This window comes from Vombatus ursinus, unplaced genomic scaffold, assembly GCF_900497805.2.
Source record: "Vombatus ursinus unplaced genomic scaffold, bare-nosed wombat genome assembly UNPS02014863.1, whole genome shotgun sequence".
Lineage (NCBI taxonomy): Eukaryota > Metazoa > Chordata > Mammalia > Diprotodontia > Vombatidae > Vombatus > Vombatus ursinus.
In genome coordinates, this window is record NW_020954641.1 from 9204604 (window position 1) to 9231524 (window position 26921).

A 26921-nucleotide genomic window follows, 5' to 3' on the forward strand; every position below is an offset into this window, starting at 1 on the left:
TGTTTCTGGTAGCATTTGCCCATGTTGCATAGTGCAACTTCACAGCAGCCTTGGTTCTGAACAAAGTATGTGCATTTTGTACTGTGCATGCCCTCAGGCCACACAACTCTAAGGAAGGCTGTTGGAAAAGGGGTTTCAAATAGAAAAAGTTTAAGAAGACTTGAGATGAACTAAGGTTCTAAAGCTAGGATCATATGACCATTATTGAAACTGAATTTGGTTAAGTTGATGAGGGTCACCTTCACTTCTTCCCCCAATAGTCCTTCTTTATTAGGGTAATTCCTAGGGGCTGCCCATAGGTCAAATCACCTTGTATACCCTCCTTGCCAATATTCATATCCAGGTAAAATTGACAACTTTGAAAAGAAAATAAGGGGGCAGAGATGTTATCGTGTAAGCTGAAGGATGTGTAAGAGGGGGTAAGATGGATTTATTTCTGTCAGCCACACAAAAAATCTTGCCTTAGGAATCATCTTCTATTTTACTTCTATCTACTACTTCCCTGGGCTACTAGTTTCTCGGTGAACAAAGCAGAGTGGGGTCTGCCAAAGCCCAGGGCAATTAATTGGCCCTGGGATAGCTCTACTCCCTTATGTCTAACCTCCCCAATTTAATAGGTAAGGCCATCATGTCCTCAATATCCCATATAAGGAACCTAGAAGTAATAGGAATGATCTGTCCTTTGCTTGGCATTTCCAAATGGTTATCAAATTGTGCTACTTCTTTCACAGGAGCAAAGATTTAGCATTGGTCATCTTAGTGGTCATCTACTCCAATCCCTTCATTTGACAAATAAGGAAACTAAGGACAGAGAAGTTAGGCAACTTACCCAAAATCACATGGGTAGGAGATGTCAAGAGTTGGGATTTGAGACCATCTCCCCATCTCCAAATTCAATACTCTTTCCTCTAGCCCACACCATGTGGCAACCTTCCCATCTGCCCCTTTTTTCTACCTTTACTACAACTAGGTAGTTACTATTCATCTATCACAACTTTCTCCTGACTGGTTTCCTTACCCCTTACGTTAGCATAGCACAACGCATAATCAGGGGCCTTAAGAATCCCTGTAAACTGTGAACTTCTATATATTGACAATATGGTAAAATTCTGTACCATCATTGTGATGTTACCTCTAGAAATACAACTTCTCAGAGAATACATTTCCAGAAATGACATTAAGTGCACTATTCTTTTATTCTGGATATCTCAGGAGAAGTCCGACCAAACAGTTGTCACACATAATAGGTAAAGCTCATTCCTGCCAGGTAACCAAAACCTGGGATTTCAATAGCTTCATGATTAAGAAGAAGACTCATTGAAGGTGTCATTCAATTATTCATTCAGCAAACATTTATGAAGCCTCTGTGCCAAGAATTAAGTAAAAGGCTATGAAAGGTCAGAATTACAAAATGTCAGCACTGTAAGGGAACTTGTCTTGGTCATAGTAAGGAGCTGTGGTATGGATGATGACTTTGCAAAGGAGTAGTAAAATTAGGTTGGAGCATTATAGCCGTCTTCAAGAACTTGAAGGGTTTATCGCGCTTGACCATGAAAGGTACAGCTAGGAATAGAGGGTATAAGTTGTAGAGAAGAGGATTTAGGTCCTATGAAAAGAAAAACTGACTTACAACAGAGCTATCCAAATGTGAGTGGAATGGGCTGCCTTGGAAAGTAGTAAGTTCCTTTCTAGAATTCTTCAAGCAAAGGTTAAATGACCACTTGTAGGGATTCTTTTTGTTGTTGTTTTTAAATTCAATTTACCTCCCCTCACCCCTCCTTCACCCACTGAGAAGGCAAGAAATACAATATTTCTTATACAAATCAAGTCAACAAAAATATATTTTTGCTTAGCCATGTTCCAAAAAGGAAGGAAGGAAAGGAGGAAAGAGAGAGAGAGAAAGAGAAAGAAAGATGAAGGGGAAGATGGGAGAAAGGAAGGCAGGCAGGTAGGAAGAAGGAAGGAAAAAAGGAAGGAAGGAAATGAGAAAGAAAAATATGCTTCAGTCTATACTCTGAGTTCACCATCTCCAGCTGGAGGTAGACAACATTTTTCATCATGGAATTGCGGTAGATAATTGCATTAACCAGTGATGCTAAGTCTTTCATAGTTGCTTATCTTTACAGTTTTGCTGTTACTGCATAAATTGTTCTGGTTCTGCTCACTTCATTTTGTATCAGTTCAGTTAAATCTTCCCAGGTTTTTTGGAAACCACCTCTTTCATCATTTCTTACAGTTCAATAGGAGAGGAGAGGACAGTCCTCTTTGAGAAAGAAGGACAAACCACAACAATACAATAGTGTTTGAAACCACTCATGGGGATTATTGTCCAGGCACTAGGTGCAATAGTCTCTGAAGTTCCTTCCAACTGAGATTTTGTGATCTTTCTCATCTCTTCGGTCCAAACTCTTCTGGATCAGAATTCTTTCCTTTAATTCAGTTTTAAATTATAAAAGAGTTAATTTATTGAAAAGAGCATTCCATTTATGTCTAATCCTCAATCCTATTAATCCTTGAGTTAGAAACAACCATCATTTCCTCTTGGTCCTCTTATCCATTAATTAATCATTTTTCAACTTGAGATTTTCTCTTTTCTTTACCACTCTGATCTTCAGAATCAACACAATAGACATTATGTACTCAAAATAGGCAAGGAATTGGAGCTCCTTTTCCCCTTGCCTCAGTACCATCTCAGAAACTCAGAAATTAAAGGGACTTCAGACAGCATCTAATCTAGCCCACATTTGCACAGAAATCTCCTCAACAACATCTCTAGTATGTAGTCATCATGCCTTCACTTGAAAATTCTGAGTAAGGGGTAAGCACTATCTTCCAGAACAATACATTCGACTTTGAGATAGTTCCAATTGTTAGAAAATAATTTTTTCTTACATTGAACCAACCTGCCTCTCCGGAAATACCTAGTGCTCTTAGTCCTTCCTTGCAGGCCTTAGCAAAACAAAAGGAATCTCTCTTCTACAGGACAGCCCTTCAAATAGATGAAAGAAAGCTATCATGTTTCCTTAAAAGATTCTGTTCTTCAAATTCCCCATATTACACCAAAATGTTTATAGAAGCACTTTTTGTGGAAGCAAAGAAATAGAAACAAAGTAGATACCCATCAATTAGAGAAGGAGTACACAAATTATGCTACATGAATATAACATTGTATTATGTACTGGAAGAAATGATGAATGTGACAAAGACAGAGAAGCACGGAAAGATCTGCATGATCTGATACAGAGTATAGTAAGCAGAGCCAAGGAAACAATATATACAATGAATGAAATAATGTTAATGGAAAGGACAACCATAAAATAAGAAAAAGTGAATGATGAAAAATTACAAAGACTAAGACATGGTCCCAAAGAAGAGAGATGAGAAAAAACCCTCCTCCCCCCCACCAAACATTTTCTCTCTCTCTCTCTCTCTCTCTCTCCCCCTCCCTCCCTCCCTCCCTCCCTCCTTTGCAGAGGTGAAAGATCTACAGGTATGGAATACTGACTATATTTTCAGACTTTTTTTGAGGTACTGATTAATTTTCCATATTATTTATCTCTTCTTTTTTTCTTCAAAAATATAATTTGTGATATGGATTAGCTGTCTGGGAGGAGAGAGGAGGAGGAAAACTGGGAGAAATTCTGGTGATGTAAAAAAAGCAAACTCGAAAGATATAAATAAAAAGGTGTTTAAATTTTTAAAATAAACATTCTCTTTGTCAGATTAAACAATATCTGGAAAGTGGGACATAATTGCTACCCTGTCCTTCTTCAGGTGATCCTTTCCCCTAGCTTGCCCTGTCCCCCATCACATCCTAACTCTCAGAGTTGGAAAGAACCTTAAGAGCTACCTAATTTAACCTCCACTTGAACAGGAATTCCTACTACATCCTCTATAAGTGATTATGCGGCCTCTGCTAGATGACCATTCAGACCTCCAACGATAAAGAACCTATTACCTCATATAGCTCATCTTTCACCAGCCATATCTCTTAAAGCAGCCCTTTACATTTTTGAACAACTCAAATTGTTAAGTTTTTCCTTACGTTAAGGTCAATCTCTCCAGGCACTTCTAGTTTGGTCCTTTGGGGCCAAGCGGAACAAGTTCAATTCAATTCAACAAACATATATTAAACTCTTAGCATTTATAAGATGCTATGCTAGATGCTAAGAATCCCCCCAAAAAAAAGAAAAGAAAAGAAAAAAAGAAAAATAGTCCATTTCCTCAAGAATACATTCTATTATAAATTTAATCTCTTCAACATGACAGCCTTTTAAAAACTTGAAGGCCACCATCATGTTCTCCTGCTCTTCCCATCCCCTTTTCTTTCTCAGAGTTAAATGTCAGCATTTTTTTCCAAACCAATTGTCATATGCAATGGTCTCCAGTGAGTGATCACTATATTCAGGGCCCTGCACTTGGTTCCACAGATGATACAAAGATAAATAACACAAAATCTTTATCCTCAAGAAATTTACATTCTGAGATGAAACAATGCACACAAACACAAAGCCATGCTACAAAACAGAATGTGATAAATGCTAAAATACCCATATAAAATATATAATATTAGAGTATGGGGAGGAACGCAGTATCTAGAATATAGTAAATGCTTAATAAATGCTTGCTGATTGATTGATATATAATTGAGGGGAACCTAGGAAGGCTTTATGGAAGAAGTAGCATTTATGCTGGTGCCTTGAATGAACAAGCATAGAATTTGGAAAAATCAGATGAAAAGCAAAAGTGTCAGTAAAGATATGGCATCTGGAAAGCTCCAATCATATCAACCAATCAATCAACAACAATTCATTAAATACCTAGTATGTACCAGGCACTGTGCTAAGCAAGCTCTGGGGTTATAAGTACAGAGAATGAAATAATAGCTACTCACAAGGATCTTACATTGTAAGGGATATAAAACTTACATCATATATTTAAAACTTAAAGCATAAAGTGAATAAATACAAAATATAATAATACAAGATAGTGTGAGGGGAAGGGCACCAGTACTTGGGGGGTGGGGGAGGGGTCATGCAGAAGACATACTTGACCTAGAGAAAGATTCTATTAAGAAAGATTCTATTATGGGGGTGGGGGATGGAACAGACCATGTTCAATCTCTTTTCCACACGATATCCCTTCCAGTACTTGAAGACAACCATCAATTCTGTCCTCTGCCCCCAAGTCTTCTCTTCTCCATTCCTCATGGTAGGGCCGTGAGATCCTTCATCATCCTTGCCATCCCTCTTGTGGACAATCTCTAGCTTTTCAATGTTCTCCCTAAAATATGGTACTCAAAATCATTCAATACTCTAGGCATAATCTCCTCAAGGCAGAATAGAGCAGGAATAGCATCTCCCCACTTCTAAAATTATCTTTTCACTTTTTGTTTTGGTTGGGACTTGTTATTTCAAAGAGAGGGAAAATTCTCCCATCAGCAAACTCATCTGAAATTTTCAGTGTTAATAGAGTTCCCTGAGAGATTTAGTGACTTGCCCTAAATCAAAGAGTTAGTGTCAGAGACAGGATTTAAACCCAAATCTTCTAATTTCATAGTTTACACTTGAATTATTATATCACTCTACCTCTCAAGGCACTAGCTGTGTGCCACCCTTAATACAGCCTAAGATCACATTATCTTTTTTGGCTGCCACATCACACTATTGGCTCAAAAAGAGCTTATAGTTGATTAAAACCCTTAGATTTTTTTTCAGATGTTTAAATAGTTCTACCCCATCTTGTCCTTAGGAACAAGATTTATTTTTTAAACTCAGATATGACTTCATATTTTTCCCTATTAAATTTCATCTTAGATTTGGCCCAATGCTCTAGCTTGTTGAGATTATTTTGTGTCCAAGTTCAAATTCTGGGTCAAACACTTGGTATATGACTTTGGCAAGTTGCACCATCTCTAAGAATAAGTTTCTTCATCTGTGAAATAGGAACAATATTGTTTTTTATTACATACTTCACACGATTATTTTGTGCAAAGTACTTTTTAAAGTGCTATACAAATGTAAACTGCCATCATAACCTACCAAGCATACATTCTCATATTACCCTTATTTTGATCCTCTTATCCCACACCACAAGTCAGCCCTCACCCCAAAACAAATTCAAAGTCTCTCATACTTAAGATCACATGGCACTGTTTCACCTTTAAGACCTCCAGTTTGATTACTTCATTTCACTGCCAGTTTCACTCATACCCAGTGAAGCTACTTTGACCTCAATGATCACTCAATTTAACTCTTCTGAATTTACCCAGGCCATTATTGCCCTCTTTGATACACAGGACTCCTTATTTGGCCATTTCCCATGCTAAGTACTCTTACTTTTGACTCCCCAACCTTCTACTGAGTCTCAATTCTGGATTAATACCAATATCTAACATTATTACTCTACTCCATTGGTGGCTGGAAAAAGACACTGAAACATGAAGAACTATTCTGCTTCAAATATATCCAGTATAAATGTGATACTAACATGTTTGGACTTAATTCTTTAAGCACTGAAGATCCAGTGTAGGCAGGTTACATGACCAAACCTATGCTTTAGAAAAATTAATCTGTTCCTGCAGGATGACTGAAGGGAAGAGAGACTCAAGTTAAAGAAATCAGTTAGGAAGCTGTTGCAATATATTGTTCAGGAAAAGTTAATGAAGGACTTAACTAAGATGGTAGTAGAGACAATGACCAGGATGGTACATGTTAGAGATATCCCTGAAGTAGAATAATCTCAAGAAGTTGGAAATTGACTAAGTGGAACCATGGGAGAGGAAGGAACTGAAAATGACTCCCTAGATTTGAGCTTGTGTGACTGAGAGGATGATGTCATTGACAGAGATAGGGAAGTCTGAAGGTAGAAAAGCTGTTGAGTTTGGTTATGGACATACTGAGTTTGGAAGTACTGATAGGTCAGGCATATGCATATGTGGATCTAGAGTTTAAAAGTGAGGTCAGGATCGGAGGTATAAATTTGGGAGTTAGCCCCGAGATCGTGGGAGCCCATGCAATTGTCAAAACCAAGTTTTCTTCTTAAACCTCTTCTTCTGACTTAATACTTCTCTGTGATATAGTGCTTGTGGCTTATATTGCATTTTCCTTTAAAAAAAAATTTCTGTTGGTGAGTACTCTTATCCCTATTAGGGCTCAGCGAGCTTAAGCAACCATAGACTTGGAACAGGAAGGGATGCTGGAGATATAGTCCAGTTCCTCCATGTTACAGATAAGGAAACTGAAACCAACTCCCTATGCCTGCATCTCAGGCCCAGCACAGCAGGTTTAGGATCACAGATTGCAAGCCAGAACGGACGTCAGGGGACACCTCTAGTCCAATCTCCCCTTATTTTACAGACTAGGAGAGTGAGGCACCGATGAGGTCACACACACCCCTACTTAAGTGGCAGCGCTGACATTCGAACTCAGGCCCCGAGGTCCGAGGCCAAATCCTGTGCTTCAAACTGACCCTTCTACACCCACCTCCCTTCCCTTCTCCCCCCGCCCCCATCCCTTAAGGAGAAAACAAACAAATCCCTCACTCCCCAGGGGGGCCAGAAGGAAGTGCAAGTGTAGGCGGACCGCGCCCCTCCCCCGCCCCGGGTCATAGCGCCCCCTGCTGTCACACCTGGCCAGGCCACAGACACCCCTCACCCCCCCCCCAGTTTCTCGGTGAAGGTTTCGAGCCCAGCCCCGCCTCCCTGGGGGCGGGGAGCGGGGCGGCGGGCTAAGGAAGGGATGGAGGAGGATAGGAGGACGGCTGGGAGCCGGGATGGCGGAGCGATGACGACGGCTACGGAGCCCCCGGCGGCGCCGGGAGCCAGGACGGCCCCCTCCAGTCCCCGAGGGCTGGCGCCGAGGCGGGGAGGTCCACAGCCTAGGGGAGGGGAAGGGGTGAGGGGGCTTGGGACAAGGGGGGACGCCCGGCCTCGGCCGCAGCTGTGCCTGCGGGAGTTGGTCCCTGCCCGGTCCCAGCCGTTGCCAGCAACCCTCCCTTCCCCGGGGGGCCAGAGCCCCGCAGCCGCGGCGGAGCGCGCACTAACCTGAAAGTGCAGCGCCATCTTCCCGAGAGGCGGCGCCCGCCCGGCCAGGAGAGCAGACGGAGGCGGGGCACGGGGCAGGGGGCGGGGCATGGATCAGGGGGGCGGGGCAGGGGGCGGGGCAGGGGGCGGGGCGGCCCAGGCCGGACCCACAGAGACAGTGAGAGAGAGCAGGGTGGAGGCGGGGCGTGGACAGAGGGTGGGGGCGGCTCCGGCCCCACCCTGAGACAGACTGGTGGGGGCCGCGGGGGGGAGGGGGATCTGGTTGGAATGCGAGAGGGGGCGGGGCGCGAGGGCGGAGCCTCCGCCAGGGCTCTCTGGCTTGCCCTGTTCGGTTACGGCCGCAGGGCGGCGCTCTCTCGGCAGCGCTGGGAGTCCGCAGGCTGCCTGAGGCCATCGTAGGGCTCGGACCCCAGCCTGCGGTCACCCAACTCCGGCCACGCTTCCTACCCACCAGAGCCTCACCTCCGTCTCTGGCATCCCCTGGTTTCTTTCAGGGTCCCTCTGCCTTGTTTGTGTCGTGGACCCCCCCTCCCGCAGGCTGGGGAAGCCCATGGACCCCCTCCCCCCTCCCGGAATGCATGAGAAAAAACCCAGAGGCTTACAAAGAGCGAAGTACACTTAGCAAAATAAACGGTTTTTTTTTAAATCCCAGCCCTTACCCCAGTTAAGACCCCCTTGTTTTCTGTCCTGGTTCTGCTTAACCCTCCCCCGCCCCTTAAAGGTCAGAACCAGGAGCAATGCAGGCAAACTTACAAGACAAGAAAAATTACCCCATGATTAAAACCGTTTTGTTTTTCGAAAGTGGAACGTGCTTCCTCAGGAAGTCGTGAGCTCCCCCCACGGGAGGTCTGTGGTCGTGCCCAGCTGGACGGCCACCTGTCGGGATCGGAGAGAAGGGGCTCCTTATCTAGGTAAAGGTTGGGCCGCACACCTCTGAGGGCCTTCCCAACTCTGGGATGAGGAAATTTCAACCATCACTTTAAAACTGGCTGAATGCCCTTTCCAGGACCCAGCCCCCTCCGCCGCAGACCCCTCAGCCCTGGCCACCTAAGGACAGCCAAGACCTAGGATTCTGTCCAGATCCGTCTTGGCAAGGTGCAGAGAGGGCTCTGCTAAAGTGAGCGTCAGCGTGAGTGTCTAAGCCACCTTGAGACCTGAGATCGAGCTTTCCAGGGCACTCAGAAGGGAAGATTCGGTTGTATTTTGTTTTCCTCCTTTAAAAAACGTGAGTACCTACCTTCTTTAGGTTTCAATGTTCAATAAAACTTCTCTCACCTTCCCTTTTGTCCCACAAAAAGTGAACCTGATTCAAAATCTTTTTAGTCAATTAATAGTATTTCAGATGGAATTGTGTCACTACAATGGTTTAAATTAATACAAAGATTAGAAATGATGCTTCAGGACTTTGAATAATTCATTCTTGTTATAAAACTCAATTAAAGATTGGACTTTCTGAGCCCTTAGGAATGACAAAATTATTTTCATTTCTGGCAACCATCCATTTAAAAAAGGTATATGGCTCTTTGGGCTAAGAAATCTCGTTGGGGGAAGGAAGATTCAGAGGTTTGAATCTGTTCATTTGGGTTCTGTGTGACCTTAGTCAAGTCATCTAACTTCTCTGGATATTTACAAGATGGGGAGGGGGAGAATATATTAACTAAATCATTCAAAGAATTTTGCAAACAATATAAAATGGTTACAAATTGTTTTGTTATCATATGTACTATATTGAATACGGTTCTGAAATTAATTGAATGACAATTTTAATCAGGTAAATTGTCAGTTATCCAGGGCTTGATCCAGTTCATAGATTTATCATCTAATTAGACTTTTCCCATTCCTGCATCTTCTCAAGCTCTGAGAATTTTAGAGGTGCTAATGAATTAGGTGTTTTGGCAGGGTTCTTTTCATATACTCTGAAGCCCCAAATTCTCTATTCTGAGCAAGATGAAGCAAAATGCTCATTCCACCAGGATCTGACACATATATCTGGAGTGCAGAAAATCCTGTATTAGCATATTTGGCAAAGTTTCTGAAAACATAAATATGAAATCTTGAATTCTTATACACATATTGTAATTGTAGCAAGACTATACTATTGTATTCAGTTTTAAGAGTCCCGCAGAGGGCAGGCAGAGGAGAGCAATGAGTGGAGAAGTTCATGTAACTTCAGGAACATAGCTATAATTGAACTTACTCTTTCAATCACTTAAATATCTTAATATATTTTGAAATTTAAAATATGGAAGATAAATGGATGGATGTTAATAATTCCTGTACTCCAACACAATAAAAAATTAAATAATTTGGTTTACTCATTTAAATAAAATACATTATTTGCATATGACTTCTCTTCAAATCTTAATGAACTGTTTATTGATTGTTTAGGGCAAAGTAGCAATTCTTTGGTGTGATGCCATGAATAATTAAAACTGAAGCTGTAGGACAGTTACACATTGTATGCTGACTGAAAAAAAAATAAAAACGAATAACATTAGAAGGGAAGTCCTCCTCTAATGTCTCAACATGAGGCAGAGATGACCCTTAGATCTAAAAGTCTATGGCAAGAGAAGGTAGGCTATGGCAGGACTAACAAGCTAGAAAGCCTTGAGTATGGAATCCTGGCCTGCTTGTATGCTATGTGTCAATCATCCACTGATTAGTTCAGTTAAGTTCAGAGAGGCTAATGACCAGAAGTTTGGCTGTAAGGCAATGAACTTTTTTTTTTAACAATGGCAAAATCATGAAAGTTATCTACTAAGACATAAAGGGCTGCAATCTGTGGATGAAGATGTCTGACTATCTGCATTCATGTTAAGTATGCAGAGCTATGTGAGATGGAGTCCTGTTTAAAAAACAAAAACAAAAAACAACCTGAAATTGACTAAGTGACCTGAAATAGAATTGAAAGCATGAACATATGCAAAGGACAGAGAAGTAGGCTAGAGAAAAAGAATAAAACATAGGCATATTTTATAACCATGGTTGCTTCTCAGAAATAGGCCATATCTAAATGTCAAGTATTTTCTTCTAAATGATATCCATAAGAGACACTTGGGAGTTGGAAAAGGGAACAATCATGGTTAGTTATTTTCAAAACAAAATTAATTTAGATTAAAAATTAAATGAGGTTACTTGTATAATATTGCTTTTAACAGTAAAAACCCTCTTTGATTTTTTTCATACTTGTATTTCTCCTCAGTCTTATATCTCTGAATTTTCCCTTTTATGGAGGAAAAGAAAATGCTTGCAAGAGGGTATAAAAGTGCTCAGTTAACCAGTCAACCTTTTCATAATAAATACCTCAAAAAATGAATAGCCAAAACATTAACTTTCTTTTCTCTTCTTTCCAGGTTAGGGTTGTGACAGTCTGGGGATGGTGATAAGGAAGATTTCAATAGCAGTGCCTATGTTATTCATTTTCTATAAGGAAAAAAAAGTAATTCATTTGGTAGAGAAAAGTGGATTTATCTCATTTACAAACAGGCTACTGGGGCACCAACACATTTATTTATTTATTTATTTTGAAGATTAGCATGTTGAACATCTATGGTGTGAATTATAGGATCATAGATTTAGAGGAGGAAGTGACCTTAAAGGCCATTGCCCTTCGTTTTATAAATAAGGAAAAACTGAAAAGTGACTTGCCCAAGATCATACAGGTACTGAGAGAGATATCAAATTTGAATTGAAAGCATATGTGAAATGGCCTTCTCCTTAAGCATGCAAACATTGCCTTCAACTTCTTTATTTTGCCCATAGTACTGAGCATTTTGAAGTGCTTAGTAAACATGTTCACTTTCACTTTCCTTACTTCCAAGGTCAGTTAAAGAGATACTTAGTTCTCATCTGAATTCACAGAGTACAAAAGTGAGAGAGACATGGACAGATGCTCTCATGAAAGACTAAAAATTTTAGCTGGTTTAGAAAGCGATTGTATTTGATATTTTTACAGGAAATTTTACTTTACTAATTACAAAGGTAAATCTAATGATACAGAGGAAAATACAATGGAATAGAAGACAGAAGACTTGAGTTCTACTCCTAGGTCTTCCATAAAGAACTATTGTGACCTCGAGCAAACCCCTTCCCCTCCCTATATCCTCATTTTTAAAATGAGATTTTACTCAGTGTCCACAGTACCTATAAGAAGAAGGCATTTTAGAGGTCATCTAGTCTAATCCCCTAATTTCCAATGTCTCTTTCAGGTCTAACATTCTTGACTAACTCTTTATAATTGAGATTAGAAATGGAACCTCTATTTTCAAATCAATTTGTTTCCTTCTTCATAGTCTCCAGATTCATTTTCTTCCTCTTCTTCCACAGGATCATAATAGTTTCCATAGTCTGTGTTGGAACTTCTAATTTTGTTCTGTGTAATCATTTGATATCTAGATGATGAACCTATACAGGCAACAGATTAGAAATTTCATAAGTGAAATAACAAAATTGATAACAGAAATTATTTAAAATCACCCTAGGGGCAGCTAGGTATCGCAGTGGATAGAGCACCGGCCCTGAAGTCAGGAGGACCTGAGTTCAAATCCGGCCTCAAACCAAACACTTGACATGTACTAGCTGTGTGACTATGGGCAAGTCACTTAACCCCGATTGCCTCACTAAAAAACAAAAAAAATCATCATCCTAGTGAATAGAATGACATATTTTCCCACCTTAGAGGTAGACTGTAGATACTTACAGTTCAGATTTATATTCAAATGATGATCAGCTATCCTGAATCAGTTTCAGTAGTCAAATAATAAACACAATCCACAGATATGTGCTAATAATCTCTATACATACTATGAGTATATAATGAAAATGGGTTAGGTATCATTATGAAAATGATGAGGTATGTGTATTCCAAACATGACTTTCATGCAATCGATAATTTATTTCCATTTAAGATAGAAATTAAGACATACAGAAAGGATGTTTTTATTCTTCAGTATCACATTAATGTTATACCAGTTCTGTTTTAGAGTCCCTTAGGGAATTTCAAATGGTTCTAAAACTGTCCCTGTTAATTAACAGGTAATATTGGGTCCATTTGACCAGAAAGGTCTATGAATCAAAATAACAAATTATTGAACACCTACTTTGTTCAAGACAAAGTGTTGTAGGGGATTAAAAAAAAAAAAAACCAAAACCTTATAGGCCAAGATCTCTCCTATCAAGTTTAGCATCTGGTTAAGGAAAGGTAATTATGAGATAAAAATTCTGTGCAATATCAACTTTTCACAAGGAAATCTGTCATTAATTACTAGGCAATAGTCAGAGAAAGTAAATACCATAAAAATTCAGAGATGATTTTGGACCTCAGTAGTCTGGGAAGACTCTGCAGAAGAGGAAGGAATCGAATTGTCTTGAATTTGCAGGATTTGAATAAACTAACAAGCAAATAGGTGATGAGAGAGATTTCAATCTGGGGGAAAGTTATGAGCAAAAGAGTGAAGATAGGAAAGTGCATGCTTTAAGGGACAGTGAAAAGATTAATTTAGTCAGAATAGGAAGTATAAGAAGATGAAAGATATGGTTAGAAAAGTAGTATAGATAGGTCTAGATTGTAGAGTACAATGAATATAATTTAAGTACACATCACTGAGATCTATAGATTCTGTTGGTAATAGGGAGCCAAAGATAGTTTTTGAGCAGTAAAGTGATATGATAAGTAAAATATGTTAGAAAGATGAATCTGGCAGTGGTGTATGGCATGGATGGAGGCACTTTCTAGGTATGGAAACCAGTTAGGATACTGTCACAGGAATCCAGTTACAAAGTGATAAGAGCCTAAATTACAGTGGAGTCAATGGTGAAGGAAGAGAAAGGTGTAAGAAACATTTCAAAGGAAAATTCAGGTTTGATTCTATTAGTTTAAAATAGGTTATTAAAAAAAAAACCACAGAGACCAAGTATCGTAAGACTTCTTTTTAAGTTTATCTATTTTTTAAAAGGTCATTTACCAGGATTGATAACTTTTAGTCTGGCAGATGCATAAGCTGTGCCATATTTGTTTCTGGTATGGCAGATATAAACACCTTCATCTGATTTCCTGATCCCTTGAATTTGGAGCCATCCTGTCACACCATATTTCTGAGGTCCACCTCTCACCTGTTAGGAGATACTTTTTAATGATTCAGTGAATAAATAGATAGATGCATAAATGTATCACCAAAAGAGTCAAAAAAGTCAGAAGACGTGTAAAGTGGCTCCTATGTGTAAGTTGCTATTCCAAGCACTGCAATGTGAAGATAAAAAATAAAAAACATTTATAGCATCAAAGAGTTTCTATTTTAGCAGGAGGATTTAATGTGATGTTAGAGGCATTTTATATAAGGTAGGGACAGAAGGGAACAGCAGAGAGACTCAAGGTGTTGTAGGAACATTTGAAGGGAAGAATTAAAATAGATAAGTAAATCAGAGAAGTCTTCCCCAGATAGGTGGAAGGAAGATAGGAAATCTGCAATGTAGAGATGAGGAGGGAGTGCATTCCAGGAAGATGACGGTCTTTGCAAATGCCTGGAGGTGGGCCGAGCCATTAGTACTTCAGTGTGGCTATAATGTAGAGTTTCTGAAATGAAGTAATATAAAACAAGGATGGAAAGATAGCTTGAAGACATTGTGGAGGGTCTTTAAAGCCAGACTAAGAAGTTTGTATTTTTATGCTATAGGCAATAGGGTGGCATTGGAGATTCGTGTTTTTATTGTTTTTGTTCTTTAATCAGGGTTGTAACGAGGATAGAACTGTGTCTTAAGAAGATTTTGTTGGCAGCTGTATGCAGGATGGTTTGGAGACAAGAGAGGCTAGTGGCAGGAAAAATCAATTAAGAGACTATTGCATAGTCCAGGGGGTGGTAGAAGTATGAATGAAGAGGATGTGCCTTGACTCAGCTTTTTTGATCCAAGACTTAAAAATGAGACTATGAAAAGCCTAAAAAGTAAATTAAGACTTTAAGTTTTCACAAATTTTAAGCTTATCACATTTCATTTTTTTTATTCCATAACTGTTAGAGAAGGCTTCTAATGAGACACATTTGCTGGACAGTGGTAATTTTAGAAAGTTGTAACAAGTTTTGTTCTGAAGATGTTGTTATTCTTGAGTTCAGTTGGGCAAGATTTAGAATTCTTGACTTCCAGTTGACTCTACCACTAAAGCAGCAAAAGTGCTTATTTAATTCTCTACCTTTACTATACTAGAAGGCAAGATACCCGGTTTCCCTGGTATGGTATGACATTGTGGTACCTTCAGAGATTTCTATGGGAAACTTCAAGGGACTACAGGTTGTGGAACTGACTTCAAATATAGTGTGAGAATAGGTCAGGAATTCTTTACATATTATCAGAATCTTCCTACAGTCTCCTCTTCTAAATCAAGTTCAGTGAGAAAATGGATTTGGAGTTAGAGATTCAAATCCCAGCTCTGTCTATTTAGTAGCTATGGAACCTTAGACAAATTTCCTGACAGGACCTCAGTTTCTCAATCTGTAAAATGAGATTAAACTAAGCTTACTTCCAACTTTAAACTTATGATCCTATGATTGATTATATTACCCAAGTCTTCCCTTGTCACTAGGAAACCTCTACAATGATAATGACTTGGAGGTACAGTGACAATGGTTATAATGGTTTGTAATGTACCTCTTTCTTATCCCACAATCTACTGGGAAATTATTGCCTTCTGGGACGGTCTGTGTTACAAATGAAAACATTTTTAAAGAGCTAGGGTTGTGTAGTGAAAAGAATGTTGATTTTAGAGCCAGAAGAACTGGACCCTAATCCTTGGCATTTAACTGCTGATCCTCAATTTCCTTATCTGTAAAATAGGAGTGATACTTATATTAAATTTTAAAGTACTAACAGAAATATGAATTATTATTAAGGTACCAAACAAGTTTTATAATAATATGATTAATGTAATTCAAATATTTATTGAGCATCTACATACAATGTGAATGGTACTATACTAAGCCCTAGCGATTACTGTACCTGAATTGAAATGTGTGCATCATCACCAGGAAGGAAAATTTTTTCTCCTTTTTTCTTCCATTCCAGGTATGGTATTGGATAGGCTGAAACTTCACATCTAAAAATGATGTCATTTCCCATAAAGTTCTCAGTATTTTGAGGTGCCAAAGAAATAACAGGAGCTAGAGAAAAAAAAATTAAAGTTAGAAACCTGCCAAAATTTTCACTGGCATCTAAAAAACATTTTAAAAGTTGTTTTCCATGTAAGAATACATTTGGCAAAGATTATAATTTACAATAACATTGTAATACTTTAAAATAAAAATTGGTAAACATTAAAATTTTTTCAAAATACATAATAAATTAATCTTCAACTATATGCTCTACAAATATGCAAGTGTGGAATTTAAGTAATATGAGGTTTTATTCCTAAAATGGAAGGAAACTTCAGTGTAAATACTCAAAGGGGAATAACATTTGTTTCTTTGTGTCTTATTTAGGATTGTAAAGGACTTTGTAAAATATTCCAAGAACTTTGGTGAAAACAAAAGTTATAAATTATAATGTAGTAGTAATAATAATACTTTATATTTGCATAGCACTTTAAGGCAAAAAAAAAAATCCATTTGCATTATCTGTTTGATTCCCACGACTTTGGTATGGGCCTAAGTAGGGCAAATATTTTTGCCATTTTTCAGATGAGGAAACTGAAGTTAAACGATTTGCCAAAAGTCATAAGTGGTAGGGACAGAATTTGAATCCTGCCATATTGCAGGTCAGAGGAGAGCAAAATGAAGAAAAGAAAACAATTCTTTTTTTTTATTAGGCAGTTGGGGTTAAGTGACTTGCCCAGGATCACAAAGCTAGTAAGTGTCAAGTGTTTTTGTCTGAGGCTGGGTTTGAACTCAGGTCCTCCTGACTTCAGGGCCAGTGCTCTATCTACTGCACAACCTAGCTACCCCAAAAGAAAACAATTCTAAGGCTATGTAAGGATGGGGTGATTAAGTTTACTCAACTCTTCTCCACTTAAAGTTAGTGATAAGATGTCCAACTGATCAATCTCGTAGGCCTTAGACCAAGTATGGAAAAGTCTTTTGAACAGTGATGAGAGAGTTGTGTTCCAATAAGCTGAGGAAGTTTATCTCCTCTCTTCCCCAAGTTCCTCTACAAATTAACAAACTAGTTAGAACCAGGTTGGAGCGAATGTGATATTCCAGCTGAACCCCTAGAGAAGGAACCTCCTACTAGGGAAGGAAAGGCCTTAGCTTAGGTCTTGTCAGATCTTTGTCCTAACCCCCTAGCCCCACCCCTGACCAGGACTTTGGGAGAATTTAAGATTCTGGAAGATTCTGGACTTCTATTTTCCCATCAGTGTCCTGGAAATAGCCCTGGATCAATTGACAACACTATCTGCACTACAAGCCAAAGACAGATGGACCAAGATTTACCATATTTAAGATTAGCTTCTTGAACATCTTACAAAGGGCAGGACTTAGGTGCTATGAGTTATCCCTTTGTTACAAGTATTCAAGTACTTGCTACAATTATACGAGAGGGTGGGGAACCCACCCTCTCCTAGATTCTGTATGTACTTGTGGGAGATTGTGTCATAGACTTGGTGGGAGGTTTGTACCAACTGTTTACCATTTTAATAAATACCCCTGTCTAAAAGCTAGGTAAGGTTAGCTAAGTAAATTGATTCTCAGTTTGATTCTTAGTCTTGAGGATAAGTACACAAGTGGGACTAGAGCTGATGACATTAAAAGAATAACTTCTCAGGGGGGACCCATAGAACTCTGAAGAGAGGATATAGCCAAACTCTAAGAACCTGTCAATGGGAATGAGGTCAGACAAGGACATCTGAAAGCATACATAGTCTATAGCTATGATAGGTGCCATTTATATCAGACTATGATAAAAAGCAAAAGCTAGTCTTCTAGACCAGTAGTTTGAAAACTTCTTTGGTCATACAAAACTTAAGCAAAAAAAACTTTTGATACATCCCTAATACATGTGTATTTACTTATTAATAAATTATAAAATTTGATCTTTGGTACTACTAATATATAGATATATACAATAATATATACACAACAAAGAAAATTTTAAAAGAATGAAATGAAATAATATTTTGAAAATAACATTTTCCTTAATGACAGAAAAACTTTGGTTTCACTTAAAATATTAAATGAGAGCACTATGATTATGTTTCATATTTTTAATATCTTGATTTAACACTTTGTGACTTAGTGATTTAAGGATCTGATTTTAAGTTCTGTTTATTTTGATGTTTGGTTTTAATTGTATAGTTAGATACCTCACAAAGATATGTAGTTCCAAATGGAAGAAATGCATCTTTGGTTATTCTTTGATACTCATTTTCCAATCCCATCCACCAGGTATAAAGTTTTTTTGTTGTTGTTGTTGAACTTGGGCTAGTACATTTCTATCTTCCCTAATGATGATAAGTTGTTCTGGCAGGAAGATTTCTATATTTTTAATAAATGGGTTCAAAATCCACTGAAACTCTTTATTCAAAATCTTTTAAAACAGGTTAGATATATGTTTCCATGTTTTTTAAGTGTATAGATATGAGAAGGTTTTTTGGTAGGTCGTACATTATTTTCAGCAAAACAAGGAGAAAAGAGCAAATATCCAGGAGGAAAGGGGTAGTTAAGAGTGTCCAATGTTCCAGAAAGGTCTAGAAGGGTGAGGACTAAGAAAAGGCTATCAGATTGGGCATCTGGTAACTTTGAAGAGAGCAGTTTCAATTTAGGAAACTGCAAGGATATTAATGCTTTTGAGAGAAATAGGCAAGTTGGGAAGAATGTTATATTTTGGAGGAAAGTTAACATAAAGAGATCTACAATGTTAACTCATGCATCTCCTTTCCATCTTGTGCAGCTCATTCAATGCCACTGAAAAACAATAGGGTGGGCAAAGGTTTTTACCAGCTATTGCCAGGGTGGTAATTCAGTCTGCCATTGAGGCTGTCACCTAACACAGAAGGTGAGAGGTTTCAAGCTTGTGCAGCTACAGTGAACCAGCTGTGCAAGGTAGAGTTGAGGAGTATAATAATGGGTAAAAGGGGTTACATTGTGTTGGGGACAAAATGTGTGATTGGAAACACATCTTTCCATGCTCCATTTGATTACCATTTAGAAGGATCAAGATTAGCCCACTGGAGCTACAAGGTCCCCACTTTAGAGACCACAATTTTAGGAAATTCTATCACATCCATGTAAACTAGCTTTATAATTTTGTATTCTCATAATAGTACCAAATCTGAAACAGAGTTCTGAGGTATTATTAGAAAATAGTGAGGCAAGATACAGTAAGTATCATTTACTCTTTCTAAAAGTTTTAGGGAAGTGAGATATAAGATGATAGATTGAGGAGGTAACAAAGTCAAGGGAAGGTCTTTTTAGAGAATAGCTAAGTTTCTAGACAAAAGAGAAAGTGGGGAGGAGGAAGACACACACACACAGAGAGAGAATGAGGGATTGAAATTGAAGGACAATATAGCTAATAGAGCAAGGTGTTAGAGGACATAGGAAGGGATGAAATCAAGAAAACAAGTGGAAAGGTTAGCTGTGGCAAGGAAGAAATTCATTTAATGCTCGGCTATTAGAGAAAAGAGGCCACGATAGGTTAACACAGGTTTGGAGGAGAGGAGATGAGTGAGTTTATGACAGATGGCTTCAGATTTTTCATTGAAGTAGGATCTAGGGTTATCTGCAAAAAGAGAATGAGGTAAGAGAATGGAAGAGAAGGTTTGGAATGGCAGCTGTGTAGAGTTTGATAAGGAGCCAATCAGGGATGAAAATAAAATAAAATTAAATGATCCAACTGAAGTGAGATAGCGTGACTTGTAGTAGACCCAATCAGCATGTTTTTGTGATTTCCTCAGGCAGGGATCAATGACTTGAGAGAAGAAGCAGAGAAAGTAGATGATAGAAGCAGCCCAGGGTTGAGGATTATTAGCAGGAAGAACAAGGTAGAAGTGGATTCAAGAGTTCCTTGAAATGGCTTCTTATGGCATCAAGACTTTGAAAGGTGAATCCAGGACAGAAGTAATGGATTGGCAAAATATGGAGGGATCAAGGAATCAGAGGTGCCCCATTCCTGGAACCTACTACGTCTTCATGTCTTCTGAGATGTTTTTCTTCCATCAAGGACCAGCTCATTTTCTATCTCCTTGAGCCTTCTCTAATTCTGCCCAGCTGAAAGTAATTTTCAGTTTCTCAAATCTTTTTTGTCTAGAACCGATCATCCTTTGCCTATATCACATTTGACCTTGTGTTATGTTTATTTGAGAATAGATTGGGTTTGCTCTCTGCCACACACACCTGTTTTCCTCCCTCACTTAGAGTGTAATTTCTGTGGGTTGGGACCCATCAAGATTTTCATCTTTGTATTTCCACTAGCTTACACGTGGTAAAATTCTTGATAAATATTTGTTGAATTTAATTACTAGAATGAAAGAAGACAAAGAGCAGGTTTAGGTAGATTAAAGTGATATGAGAAACAGAAGAGCTAGCAATTATGCTTCAAGAAGGGAATTTCAAAATTCAGGACATTGGAAGTGAAACAGTTTCAGATGACAGTAAGGTACAAGATACAATCTCCTCTATATGTGGCTGAGGTAGAATAGAGATGGAGAATATGGGAGCTGAGCAGAAGGAGAAAGTGATGATGACAGAGGGTTATCAACATGAATTTTAAAAGCATCATGGCTGATGGTTGAGTGGCAAGGAAGGACTATAAGCCAGGTATTGACAATGTTTCACAGAGTAGGTATTTAATAAATTGTTATTGTATAACTGAATCATTGTAACTAATGGCTGTTAAATACTAACAGTGGTCTGCTCTTGATAAGATTTTATATTCTGAAGCTGCAGTTTTCCAATGCTAAGTGTTTTTCATTAGTGCTTATCTCAGGCAATCTTAAGTGCCCATCAGTCAATTTAGCATTAAAGTAATCTTTCTTTTATCTATAAGAAGACAGAAGTGCCAATGCCAAAGAATACCAAATAAAAACTCAGATATCACATAAATTCCTTTTTCAAGAGAAGAAAAAAATGAAGTATGCTATATTGCCCTTGAAAGTACCAAGTTTTTTTTACATCTAATCAAAAATAAATGAGATAAGACATAAAGCAACAGAATGGACTGTTGTTAAATGTATGTTTCTTCACATTAGGGAGCACATTTTATGCCAGGAAACTCATAAAGAGCAGATGATTTAACTCGATTCAAGAATTGCCACAGATCAATGTACGACCAGTATTCTTATTCTCCCATTGGTGCTATATGATATGAATCATGGACTATCACGATCTCTGAAGCCTAAGAATTACAGGTGACCCAAAAGAGCAATGGAAAGATGCATGGAGTGTTTAAGTAGGCAGCAGCATATTACTAAAGAGACTTTATGTGAGAAATAGCACAAAAGATATAATGAAGGACATATATGACCAGCAAATGTGGTAGGCCATATAAAACAAGGAAGAAAGAACAGCTAGTCCTAATGGATTCTCTGTAGGGCAGGATAGACTCTGGTTGAGTCACTTAACCCCTAGTTGCCTCTCACACACAAAAAAAGTACTTGCTTCTGATTATCCCCTCCGTTCTATCATCCCCCCCTCCCTTATCCCCTTCCCCCCTATTTTCCTGTAGGGTAAGATAGATTTCCATATTGATTTCCATATTATTCCAATTGAGTGTGTATGTTATTCCCTCCTTGAGCCAAATCTGATGAGAGTAAGATTCACTCATTCCCTCTCACCTCCCCCCTCTTCCCCTCTACTGTAAAAGCTTTTTCTTGCCTCTTCTATGTGAGATAATTTACCCCATTCTACCTCTCCCTTTTAAGGAGTTCATATTCTAAGGGAGGAACATTCCCCTAGGGCTACAAACTGGGGGTCATCCTTTCGTCCTCACTCATTCAATATATTTAATGTTCCTAAATCTTGCCTTTTCTTCCTAAACATCTCTTAAATACATTACCTTGAATCCACTTACAAAGCCACCACCCTAATGACAAGGCATGAACCACCTCTTGCCTAAAGTATTGTGATAGCCTTCTAATTGGTCTCCTTGCCTCCAATTTCTTCCTGCACCACCCAATTGCTACCAACATCATTTTTCTAAAGTGTAACATATTCTCTTTTCTCTCCTTTCCAACTCAATGAGCTCCAGTGGCTTCTTATTAACTGTAGGATCAAATATAAAATCCTCTGTTTGGCATTTTAAAGCCCTTCACAATGTGGCACCTTTCATACCTTTCCAATACATCTTATACCTTTCCTCACTCTCTGGTCCAGCTTCACTGGCTTTCTTGCTATGTCTACATGAAACTCCATTTGCTGTCTCTGTACCTTTTCACTACCTGTTCCCCTTGCTTGATAAACTCTCCCTCTTCACCTCTAGCTCTGAGCTTCCTTCAAGACATCTTTCAAACTCCACCTTCTGCAGAAGGCCTTTCCCAATCTCCTCAGCCTTCTTCTCTTACCTTTCAACTACTTTGTATGAACCTGTGTTCCTCCCTTAGAGTATGAACTCCTTGAAAGGGAGAGGTAGAATGGGGTAAATTATCTCACATAGAAGAGGCAAGAAAAAGCTTTTTACAGTACAGGGGAAGAAGGGGGAGGTGAGAGGGAATGAGTGAATCTTACTCTCATCAGATTTGGCTTAAGGAGGGAATAACATACATACTCAATTGGAATAATATGGAAATCTATCTTACCCTACAGGAAAAAAAGGGAGGGGGGGATGATAGAAGGGAGGGGATAATCAGAAGCAAGTACTTTTTTTGTGTGTGAGAGGCAATTGGGGGTTAAGTGACTTAACCAGAGTCAAACAGCTAGTGAGTATTCTGTGTCTGAGGCCAGATTTGAACTCAAGTCCTCCTGACTCCAGGGCCGGTGCTCCATCCACTGTGTTACCTAACTACCCCTGAAGCAAATACTTTTGAGGATGGATGGGGCAAAGGAGAGTATAGAATAAATGGGGGATGGGATAGAATAGAGAGAAATATAGTTAGTCTATCACAACATGACTATTATGGAAGTGTTTTGCATGACTACACATGTATAACCTATATCTAATTGCTTGCCTTCTCAATGAGAGTGGGTGGGAAGGGAGGAGGGGAGAGAATTTAGAACTCAAAGTTTTAAAAATGAATATTAAAAATTGTTTTTACATACAACTGAGAAATAAGATATACAGGCAATGGGGTATAGAAATCTATCCTGCCCTACAGGAAAATAGAAAGGGAAGGGGATAAGAGAGGGGGGAGGTGATAGAAGGGAGGATAGATTGGGGGAAGGAGTATTTGGAATGCATGCCATCTTGGGGTGGGGATGGGGAGAGATGGAGAGAAAATTTGGAATTCAAAATCTTGTGGAAGTGAATGTTGAAAACTAAAAACAAATTAATTAAAATTTAAAAAAATTTAAAAAGAATATGAATTCCTTGAATCTAAGTTTTACCTTCTTTTGTATTTCTAGCACTTATCCCAATGTCTGCAACATAGTAAGTGCTTAATAAATGCTTGTTGACTGAGAAACTAACTCAAGTGTTGCACCAGTATTTATGAAGTAGTAAAAGACATGAAGAAAACTATCCAAGAACATTATATAGATCCTTTATGAAAGATTCATGGTAGAACATGGACATGAATCAATAGGTTGAAAAGGTATGGATGAATTATGGTTATCATTGGTGGAGAAAGTATTCAACATGATAAAATCATGTATGTTCCTAGTGACAACTGAATATTTTTTATTAGACTATCTTTAAGCTTAAGAAAGATGGTATTTATTATTGCTTACTACAATATCTGCTCTATTTGGAATTTCCCAGTACCAAATTTAAACTTAGAAAAATTATGCCATTTTGGCCTGTTTTTCTCAATCCTCCATCAATTCTTTGCTTAGCTATGAAAAACTCTGATAATAGCTTTACTGTTCAGACTAATATCACATATTAATCAGAGAGGTTAGTCCTTTAACTGTCTTGGGTATTTCAAGAATGCAGTTTGATGGTTAGAGACTATGGCAAAGCTGCTCAGTGGTAGACCTTGAGTGATGGCTGACATTTATATAGCACTTTAAGGTTTACAAAGTAACTTGCATACAGTATCCCATGTGGTCTTCACAACAATCTTATGAGATGGACGGTTGTTATTATTTTTATCTCCATCTTCCAGATAAGGAAACTAAAATTCAGAGGTCAGGTGACTTGTCTGTGATCACAGAACTTGTGTCAGAGGGAAGGAAGAATCATCCTAAGTCTCTCCTGACCCCATGTCCTGTAATTGTTCCATTATATACCATACTGTTTTTTACGTGGAGCATTACTAGGACCTTGCTGGGCCAAACTGAAAACCTAGAATTGGGTTACTTACTACCAAAACAGTGTAAGCCAATATAATTGATAATTAAACTAAGCATTATGGACAAAATTTACACTGCCTATCCTAACTTAAGATAATTGAATTAGATTCTCTCAGTAGCTTCAATTCAAATAAAATAAAACTTCAGGCTCTTTAAATTATATTAGCTATTGCATCTGATTAAATACATGCATATATATTAACATAAATGCAGATAATTTTCTGTTAATATACAAAATTATCATTGTGTCAGAAAATTAGATACTTTGTTAAGTATATAACACAAAATTTAATCAAATGTAGTGATGTTTTGCCCTGGTTTTGTAATTATAGCATTTATTTCAAGAATTATTATAATATTTCTCAAAAATCCTCATGACAAAATTAATTCAACAATTTTAAAAATAGGTTACTACATGTACTCATAAAGGAGCTCACAGGGGAATACAGTCTGAGAAAGCTTTTTGTTTTGATATTTGAAATGACCCTAGACATTGATTGGTATAGCATTAAAATCGCAAATTAACTTTGGTAGTATTATATTGGCATGGCCCAGCCATGATCACTGACTATTTCTCCATCATTAAAGTTGTTCTTTATTATTTTATGCTTTGTGTGGTAGATCGTGTTCCATATGCTTTGTGCATTTTATAGTTATTTGGAATAGGGTTTCTCTTTCTGTTATTGTTTCTTAGTTTGTTATTATTTTATAGAAATGCAGTTGATATTTGAGGCCTAATTTTTGTAGCCTGCAAGTTTGCTAAAACTACTAATTGTGTTGATTAGTATCTTTGCTGATTCTCTAGAATTCTCCAAGTATACCATCATCTTATAAGCAACTAGGGATAGTTTTATCTCCTCTTTACTTTCTTTATGTCTTTATTTTCTTTCTCCTATTTTATTGCTGTTGCTAGCATTTCCAGAACTATATCAAATAATAATGGGGAGAGTAGGCATCTTTGTTTTATTTCCATATTTATTGGGAAAGATTCTAGTGTATCCTTATTACATATGATGCTTGCTCTTGCTTTCAGATAGATGCTTTTTGTGATATTAATAAAAAGGCCCCTCTATGCCTATACTTTGTAGGGTTGGGTTATTTTTAAAGCATAAATGAGTTTTGTACTTTGTCAAAAGCTTTTTTCTGCATCTGTTGATATAACCTACAACTTATTTTTAATTAAATGTGAAAAATTTGGTATTTTTCAAGGGCAAGATATCTTCCTTCACTTTTTTCCACAGATGAAGAGACGGCCCTTCTCCTTGCCAAGACTACCCTCTCTACATGCATTGTATTGCTGCAATGAAGGCTCAGTTGAAATTGGATAACATAAATTTATTCCTTTTTCCATTCTTAAGATTCTGAATTTAATAAACACCAAAGGAAAAATAAAAATAATATTTTCATACACAGTGGAATATAAAAAGAGGATTATATGTGAAACCATGAATCTCTATTATGTACAGCTTGCTTTTAAATAAATATTTATGTGTATATATATGTGTGTATGTGTGTATGTATACATATATTTTTTTTCAACAGTTTCCTTTTTGGGGGAGGTACAAAGAGGGCATTTATCTATTATCTTGTTAAATTTAATATGCATTTGAAAAAACTGTTGGTAACAAAAATTAATTAAAATTAAAAATTAACTAAAGTTCACATACTATCCTCTTTTTTATTCTTTGCATCTGGTTATGTTTATTGATTGTTAAATTCATAACAAAAAAGAAAAAAAATTAAGAGCATTGGATTTGAAGGTTACCTGAGTCCAAATTCCAGCTCTGCTATTTGCTTGCTTTGTTTTTTTTTTTAATTTTAATTTTTTGGATCTGAATAATTTTTTCCCAATTACATGTAAAAACAATGTTTAACATTCTTTTTTTCAAAAGAAAGTTGAGTTCTAAATTCCTTCCTTCCTTCTTTCCTCTTCCCCCCTCCCTTAGACACTAAGCAATTTTATATAGGTTGTACATGTACAATCATGCAAAACATGTTTCTGTATTAGTCATGTGAAAGAAAAAGCAGACCAATAGAAAAAAAAACCCATGGAAAAAAATAAAGAAAGTAAGAAATAGTATACTTTGATCTGCATTCTGACTCCATCAGTTCTTTCTCTGGAGATGGATAGCATTTTTTTTTTTTAAATCATGAGTCCTTTGAAATTGTCTTGGATCATTGTCTTAATGAAAAGCTGGCATTCAGAGTTGATCATCATATACTATTACTGTTACTGTGTACAAGGTTTTCCTGGTTCTGCTTACTTCATTTTGCATCAATTCATGTAAGTCTTTCCAAGATTTTCTGAACTCATCTTGCTCATTACTTCTTATAGCACAACAATATTCCATTGCAATCATATTCTACAACTGGTTCAACCATTCCCCAATTGATGGACATCTCCTCAATTTCCAATTCTTTGCCACCACAAAAAGAGCGGCTACAAATATTTTTGTTCAAATAGACCTCTCTCTCTCTCTCTCTCTCTCTCTCTCTCTCTCTCTCTCTCTCTC

At 37.9% G+C, this 26921-nt stretch overlaps 2 protein-coding genes across 6 annotated transcripts in view; both read right to left on the reverse strand.

Moving 5' to 3' along the window:
- RANBP17 (RAN binding protein 17) overlaps positions 1-8092 on the reverse strand; it is a 329638-nt gene extending 321546 nt beyond the window's left edge. For 4 of the 5 annotated variants that reach the window (XM_027841754.1, XM_027841758.1, XM_027841756.1 and 1 more), the window contains exons 1-2: positions 8045-8063; positions 5112-5283 (exon numbers count right to left, since the gene is read on the reverse strand). In XM_027841754.1, coding sequence (XP_027697555.1) covers positions 5112-5210 — 99 coding nt within the window. In that variant the 5' untranslated portion in view covers positions 5211-5283; positions 8045-8063. Of the gene's footprint in view, positions 1-5111; positions 5284-8044 lie in introns of all 5 variants that reach the window. The other variant, XM_027841755.1, reaches the window with a different exon arrangement.
- A 999-nt stretch (positions 8093-9091) lies between these two features.
- Positions 9092-26921, reverse strand: part of LOC114027594 (kazal-type serine protease inhibitor domain-containing protein 1-like) — a 24238-nt gene continuing 6408 nt past the window's right edge. Inside the window, exons 2-4 of the mRNA XM_027841687.1 lie at positions 16031-16191; positions 14008-14155; positions 9092-9156 (exon numbers count right to left, since the gene is read on the reverse strand). Coding sequence (XP_027697488.1) covers positions 9092-9156; positions 14008-14155; positions 16031-16191 — 374 coding nt within the window. The remainder of the gene's footprint in view (positions 9157-14007; positions 14156-16030; positions 16192-26921) is intronic.